Source organism: Gobius niger (genome assembly GCF_951799975.1).
Source record: "Gobius niger genome assembly, chromosome: 3".
Classification (NCBI taxonomy): domain Eukaryota; kingdom Metazoa; phylum Chordata; class Actinopteri; order Gobiiformes; family Gobiidae; genus Gobius; species Gobius niger.
Window position 1 is genome coordinate 5,736,583 of NC_136854.1, and position 8,109 is coordinate 5,744,691.

At 44.9% G+C, this 8,109-nt stretch overlaps 1 protein-coding gene across 4 annotated transcripts in view; it reads left to right on the top strand.

Annotated features, from left to right (window-relative positions):
• LOC306961350 (glutamate receptor 2-like) overlaps nucleotides 1–4,077 on the top strand; it is a 38,513-nt gene extending 34,436 nt beyond the window's left edge. For 2 of the 4 annotated variants that reach the window (XM_079554055.1, XM_079554054.1), the window contains exon 19: nucleotides 3,194–4,077. In XM_079554055.1, coding sequence (XP_079410181.1) covers nucleotides 3,194–3,328 — 135 coding nt within the window. In that variant the 3' untranslated portion in view covers nucleotides 3,329–4,077. The remainder of the gene's footprint in view (nucleotides 1–3,193) is intronic. The other 2 variants (XM_079554053.1, XM_079554052.1) reach the window with 1 other exon arrangement.
• The last annotated feature ends 4,032 nt before the right edge of the window (nucleotides 4,078–8,109 follow it).

Consider the following 8,109-nt stretch of genomic DNA (forward strand, 5'->3'; position numbering starts at 1 on the left):
TTAGGCACCCGAGCTGAACACTGCAGCGCCTGGGGGACGAACTCAGGGGAAGAGAGGGTCCAAGTTTAGAGGGGTGTAGGGAACTAACTGAGAGGAGTATAGGGAATAACTCAGAGGAAGATAGGGTCCAAGTTTAGAGGGGTGTAGGGGACTAACTCAGAGGAGTATAGGGACTAACTCAGAGGAAGATAGGGTCCAAGTTTAGAGGGGTGTAGGGGATTAACTCAGAGGAGTATAGGGACTAACTCAGAGGAAGATAGGGTCCAAGTTTAGAGGGGTGTAGGGAAATAACTGAGAGGAGTATAGGGACTAACTCAGAGGAAGAAAGGGTCCAAGTTTAGAGGGGTGTAGGGAACTAACTGAGAGGAGTATAGGGACTAACTCAGAGGAAGATAGGGTCCAAGTTTAGAGGGGTGTAGGGAAATAACTGAGAGGAGTATAGGGACTAACTCAGAGGAAGAAAGGGTCCAAGTTTAGAGGGGTGTAGGGAACTAACTGAGAGGAGTATAGGGACTAACTCAGAGGAAGATAGGGTCCAAGTTTAGAGGGGTGTAGGGAACTAACTGAGAGGAGTATAGGGACTAACTCAGAGGAAGATAGGGTCCAAGTTTAGAGGGGTGTAGGGAACTAACTGAGAGGAGTATAGGGACTAACTCAGAGGAAGATAGGGTCCAAGTTTAGAGGGGTGTAGGGAACTAACTGAGAGGAGTATAGGGACTAACTCAGAGGAAGATAGGGTCCAAGTTTAGAGGGGTGTAGGGAACTAACTGAGAGGAGTATAGGGACTAACTCAGAGGAAGATAGGGTCCAAGTTTAGAGGGGTGTAGGGAACTAACTGAGAGGAGTATAGGGACTAACTCAGAGGAAGATAGGGTCCAAGTTTAGAGGGATGTAGGGAACTAACTGAGAGGAGTATAGGGACTAACTCAGAGGAAGATAGGGTCAAAGTTTAGAGGGGTGTAGGGAACTAACTGAGAGGAGTATAGGGACTAACTCAGAGGAAGATAGGGTCCAAGTTTAGAGGGGTGTAGGGAACTAACTGAGAGGAGTATAGGGACTAACTCAGAGGAAGATAGGGTCCAAGTTTAGAGGGGTGTAGGGAACTAACTGAGAGGAGTATAGGGACTAACTCAGAGGAAGATAGGGTCCAAGTTTAGAGGGGTGTAGGGAACTAACTGAGAGGAGTATAGGGACTAACTCAGAGGAAGATAGGGTCCAAGTTTAGAGGGATGTAGGGAACTAACTGAGAGGAGTATAGGGACTAACTCAGAGGAAGATAGGGTCCAAGTTTAGAGGGGTGTAGGGGACTAACTTAGAGGAGGACAGGGACCAAACTTGAAGGGGCACAGTGGACTAACTTAGAGGAGGACAGGGACCAAACCTAGAGGGGCATAGCGGGCTAACTCAGAGGATAAGGACCAAACTTAAAGGGGCACAGGGGACTAACTTAGAGGAGGACAGGGACCAAACTTAAAGGGGCACAGGGGACTAACTTAGAGGAGGATAGGGACCAAACTTAGAGGGGTGTAGTTAACTAATTTACTGTAGAGGAGGATAGGGACCTAGTGCAAGTGTAAATATAGTGCAAAGTATATGCTCCTGTGTCTGGTCCTTCATCTTCTCCATCCTCAGCCCCAGCTAAAACCCCTCCCCTTCAACCTCCCTCAACCCTCCATGAAACCCCACCTCCTGAACCCATCCCTCCTCCCTCGGCCAATCATCATGAGCTGAAGTGGTGCCAGAGCTGATGCCCTGGCGGTCATTTGTAGAGTGCCAGACACATTTTCCTTCACTCACCTCACTGGCAGAGAATTTGCCGAACGCGACATTAGCTGAAGTTAACCGACTGATGGTTAAGACTTCCTCTACCTTCAATAGTGTATGTTCACTGCTTTTAACAAAACATGACCCCAAACATCACCCTAAACATAAGCATACCCTCTTTTGTTGGCTGTAACAGGGAACCGCCGCAGCGTCTCGGGGCAGCTGAGCTGGGCACTCTCCTGTGGAGGTTATGTGATCACTGCTGTCTGGGTGTATAGTATATGATATCACCACCATTCCTTCATTTCTACAAGACGGCAACGGCTGTATGAGCTTGGGAGAACTGGAGTGTGGTGATCCATTAAATGCATCAGGACTATGGAGTTGTTCATTGGCTTACCCATATAACCCAACCTTGGTCAAAGTAATACTATTGTAGACTAAAAGTAGACTAAATCCATATAAAATGTTGTTAATGGTGACTGATAGTATGACTATAACTAGTAGTATACATTAAAATAATGTTCTTCTGGAGCCGGAGGTAAAAATCCCATTCTAAATTTCCATACACTTTTCTTTCAAATATAAAAAATTCAAATATTAAGAGTTTGAAAGCAATAGGCTAATCATGTCTGTGCTAACTCTTGACCAAAGGGTGGATATTTTACAAGAATGAAAATACCAAATACTAGAAAATACAGTGAAATCCTTTTATAACCTTTCAGTTAATAAGGTTTTGTATAAATCTTGTGTTTTATGTTGGATTACCACATAGCTGCTATTGTTCTTTTAAACTCCTCATAATAATTTCTTTCTCAAAGTCTCGATAGAGGACCAGGGGCAGGACCCCCTTAGTGTCCTCTATCGTCATGTTCTCAAATGGCGTCTCTTTAGCTTAAAGATGCACAAGGTCAAATTAGTGCGTTTTTGACCTTTCAGTGACCCACGGGTGTATGGGTAGTTAGCTTGATCTCGGTGGCTCCTACGATGCTTCAAGATCAATTTTATTTCAGTTTTTTCAAGATTTCTGATAGGTTTGTGGAATGGAATGTATACGTAGCCATAGAGACAGCTCAATCAGACGTGAAAACGTACAAAGCAATTGTGAAGGCACTATGCTAACCACCCAAGCATCCACTGGGTCACTGAAAGGTCAAACTTTTTTTTTACATAAAAAGTTGCATAGTGCACCTCTAATCGTTTTAGTTGCATCCCTAAAGAACTGTTTGACTCAAACTTAATGGCATTTTTGTCAAAAGAATAAGATTCAAACTAAAATAAACCCCAGACAGTATGTGAGGGGCCTCTGAAAGAGCGTCCATGTCAGCTTCCCTTGTGAGATCCGTCCCTGTCCTTGGAGGACACACAGGAGGACAGAGTCTCTCCACTCCCAGACCCACCATGTGACTCTTTGCTCTGTCTGTTGCAGATGAAGTTCACCGACGCCATGCGCTCCAAAGCCCGCCTGTCCATTACGGGCTCCACCGGTGAGAACGGCCGCGTCCCTGTGTCCTACCTGCGGCCCGGATTACCCATGAGCCTCAGCATGACGCACCTGTCCTGACCCCGCCCCTCGCAGTGCCTTATGCCCCGCCTCTTACTCTAGTCTCTATCACACACACACGTACACACCGCTGTCTACAACACTCAACAGGACACACCTCTTCAGGACACGCCCCTCCCAGGACATCCACCCACACAGTCAAGCACAGGACGCTTTTTTCTACCTGCGGGACTCCTCAAGGACCTGCCCTGGGGCCGCTCTTGTACAGAATGGAACACACGCACCAGGTGTTGATGCAATAACTCTGTCTGTCAGGGACCACTGCACACGACGCACCGGAGGCTCCGCCTGGACCTCTGCGGCCTCGTCATCATTCCTTTGTATATTTTCCCCATTCTTTTTCCTCCTTTCTGCCTGTGGTCAACGCCGATGTTTTTTTCTTCTTCATTCCGAGATGCAGGGACTGAGCGTGCGACCGCGCGGCTGCCTTTCGAGAGTTGGTCGTATTAGTATTTCAACCTTTTTGTTTAGAAACGTTTACTTGATAGTGTTGTCATAGTTTACAGGTTTTTCGAAAAGGGCCTTTGGTGACACGAGAGAAAACTGATAACCTTAAGTCCACCATGTTCAGTGCCATCATATTTGTGACGTTATATTAGGCAACTTTATGTCGTACTTTGTAAGACTTTTTGAACTCAAAATCCGACTAACGTGTGCAGTTCTCAACCCTTCTTCTAGTTTTCTTTCCTATCGCAATGTATCCACAATGAGTTAACTGGGCTTGGGAGCGGCAAGAGGGCTGTGTTTTCTAGTGTCATTTCAATAAGTCCTCCACTGGTTCTATTCAAAAGTTGGTTAACCAGCAGAGCGCGGGTCTGTCATATTGTTCTTTTGCTTCTTTAAAGGTTTTGTTCAAGGAAATGTCTCTATAAAATGTAACAAAACATATATTTTTGATAGAGCAATCCTGATGTAGAGGACTTCCTGATTGGTCGATGCTTCCTGGAGTGGGAGGGGAAAATCAAAGTGTTTTCAGCTCACAGGGAGATGGCAGAATTACTTAGACTGTTGATGAAACAATGAACAACTACAATATAACCAGGCCTCATTTATAAAAGTGGTATTTATAAAAGACAAAATGATGCGCAACAGTGCTTTCACATAAAGTCTGTACCTACAGACGGCAACTAGAGGCACGGAGAACAGTGAGGGATTTTGGAAAGGTTGTCTTTCGTATACATTTTAAATTTTCTATTAACACTGCTGGGATCACCGGCAGTGTTGTTTTCGTCAAACGAAGGCAATAACAATATCATTAGGCACTGTTTTTTAATGACTATAACGTAACAAGCGAAAAATTGCTCTTTGGTGTCTGAAACATGACGAGATGTTTATGAGAGCTTGTGTGCAGAACGTCACACAGAGTGGCGTCGTCAGGTCACATGGCCTCACCTGTGGCAGGCTCCTACAGACGGCCCAGGGGGTGTGGTCCCATGTGAGCATTCAGAAACAATACCCCAAATGCCTGCCCCGCTGCCTCAGTCTCACTCACATTTGGCATAGTTTTCAGAAAATGGTTTGTACATTGAATCATCGTTTTCTATGGGTGAGCCCAGCAGAGGGGGCGGTGGTCCAGACTGGGGGTGCCGTAGCCTCACAGCACCCCACTTCCCACGCCTATGGGAGGGTGCAGGGTCAGTGAACAGGACGTTGGTTTTATAAAACTGAATAAAACATTGTACTGAATTTTGCTTTACGTTCCAAGTGCAGTTTTATAAATGAGGTCCCTGGTTCAAAGATAATTACCCCCCACACACACACACACACCTCTAATTCTGCCATTGTAGAAGTCCTCTGCTCAGCGTCAGACTGCGGCCTGTCTCCAGGCAGCTGGACCTGAAGACCCTGCATTTCTCTCGTGTCCCTAGTCAAGCCCAGTGTTTATGCGAGTGCCAAAACGAAACCTTTGCACATGCCCCGCAAAGAAGCTGAGCCGAGCCGTGGCGCTCCATTCGATATATACTGTGAATACTAATGTCTCGAGTCCAGTGCCAAAACTCTCTTATTAGTAACTGCTGTTGGCTCAGACCAGTGGTTCTCAAACTGCGGAGCAAGTGGTAACCCTCCGATAACCAGCTGTTTTCTGTGGAGTGCAGTAAAATGACTCACTCTCTTGCCATATGGCACAAAGGCGTCATTTAGCGGAGAAATCAGAGCGTAAGGTAGAATTGTCTACCTTAAATGCAAATTCCAACATGGCCGATTCCGTGATAAACTCAATTTGAATGCAGATTTGAACGTGGAGGCCGTTCTGGAGGTCTTGGTGTCAAACGTCGTTGATGACCCTCCAGACAAGAGATCGTCGTAAATATCACACACTGCCTCGCCTTTGGTTGTACGACGTTTCCATAGCCCCACGCCAAGTGATTATGGGGCAGGGAAAACGCTCTGACGCTCTCGGACAATGGAAGAAACATTACGTTAGTGGATATCCCATATTTATTACACTTAGGCCTGGTTTTGGTTTGGGACCAGTTCATCGCCCACGTTTGAGAATCACTGCTCGAAGGCCCTCTGTTATGCATTAACCAGGCTGTTTTTTAAAGACGTTTTCACCTCGCTGTTTCATGTTTTATAACGTAATATTATGTAGATGCACGGGAAGCTAGTAAAAGCGATCCGGCGTTACATTTCTGTACGCACAAGACGCCAGCGGAGAATGCAGAAAACGATTCGCCAAGACATGTTTCATTGGGAAATGGCGAGTGAACAATGGGTCTTGGGCTGGATCAGTGAGAGGATGACTGGAATAGGGCTGGGTTCCGTTACTTTTCCTTTCGATCCCAGTACTTTAACGATACTTGGTTTTTGATACCGAAACCTGAATGATACTCTATCCAGTACCTACACAAGAAAATGTTCTAGAACCAGAAAACAGAACAAAATGTGGGCCAGGCCTCCCCCGGAAAAGAGATTCTTAATCTCAGTGGGACTATCCTGGTTAAATAAAAGTCAATAAATAAATAATATGTGTGGAAGATCTGCACATTTACAATATTGGGTTCATCTCCAATGTCAAGAAATGTGTGAAAAATTGGGGAAGTAATTGCGAGAAAGACTTTTTGGGGGGGGGGGACAATTGGGAAAAAACATACTTGTATCGTTTGACGGTACCCAGCCCTAGACTGGAACAAGCAGGAATGATTCTACACGTGAAGGAAGGTCCATGTTTAAACACACACGCTTTTACAAACCCACAAAGTCAGTCCAGCAGAACGACGGCCCTCTCCTTTAGAATATGTCAAGAGAATAAATGCGATAGATGATTTTTTTTTTATATTCTGTAATCTTATTGTTATGATTATTTTTAGAAACATATAGTGGCGTCCTCACTTGGTAAGTTAGATAAGAGACATTTTATGGAACATTTATGGACTCCTCGGACAGTTCTTCGAGCCGAGAGAGAGCGAGACGTCCGGCTGAAGACCTCCGGGAGCATGAACATCACGGACATTTGATTTTCTCCAGTGAACTCTTTAAGGACAAAAAAAAAAAAAAATGTTTTGAAAATGGTGCCGACGTATTAAGAATTTTATAACATATATATTTACGTATGACGCTTATTGCCGTGTGAAATTGGGGAGAGCATTATACGGATGTGATGTGAGCGGAGGTGGGTAGAGGAGCCCAGCGCTGCACTTGCTGAAGGGCAAAAAGTATCGTGACCCCAAATATATGAAGCCGCAGTTCCAGGTCTTTACCTCGGGACGCCACAGGAGCAGCGGGGGAATAAAGCCGGACGTATTTATATCTCGTGTCATTAACAGTGCTGTTGCTTCCAGAAGAAGGTCGCCCCAGGGTTTCCGCACTAAAAAGCATTCAATCCGCCGTCGGATGGTTCCCCCGCTATTGTACCCTCACATGTGTTTGATCATGTCTGACAGGTTAAAGTCAGGGCCAGCAGATGGACAACGCTTAAGTTTAGGAAAATGGTTTATTGAGTGACATGACTGCTCAAAATCGAATTTAAAAAAGTGGTGTGAACCCTCGGCCACTTCTGCATTATCATAAGGAGACGGCAAAATAGCAAAGAGTTTGTAGCCGCCGGACAGTTCTGTAGAGCAGGGGTTCCCAAAGTGAGGGTCGCGGGACAGTGAAACTTTGACGTATTTTTATTGAGCACAGTATATTTGACTGAAGCCAAATATCAACATTAATAAGACAGATTTTTCTTTATGTTTCGCACCTTGAAGAGCTTAGATCCAAGTTGGTCATTTTATACCCGCTACTGCCACCTCAGGTCTTACGCGTAACTGCAGTCTCTATATGAAGCTCGTGCATGACGCCACTTCAGACCCGTAAGGAACACCTTTCTGAGTGACAGTGCAGGATTTTAGAGGCAGTTGTGGTGGACAGGTCTGAGCTCATTCTACCCATTAGGACATGGAGGAACATGTATGGGGAGGAAAATACATAATTTTAACATTTTTAAACTCTGTATAGTTCCTTTAAGAGTCCTTTTATTCATATTTTTGCATTTATTTTCATTACTTATTTTCATATTTTTCATTCATTATTCATATTTTGCATTTATTTTCATTTCTTAAAAAATGCTGCTGTACCAAGAGAAAGGGAGGTTGCTGCTTGTTTACACGTCGCCATCACACGCACCTTCAAATTGTACATGTAAACCATTCCCACATTCTCTGGCAGTTGTGGTGGACAGGTCTGGGCTCATTCTACACATTAGGACATGGAGGAACATGTAGAGGGAGGAAAATACTTGAGTTTTAACATTTTTAAGGCGAGACACTGCAGGTGAATAGGGAAAAAATGTATAT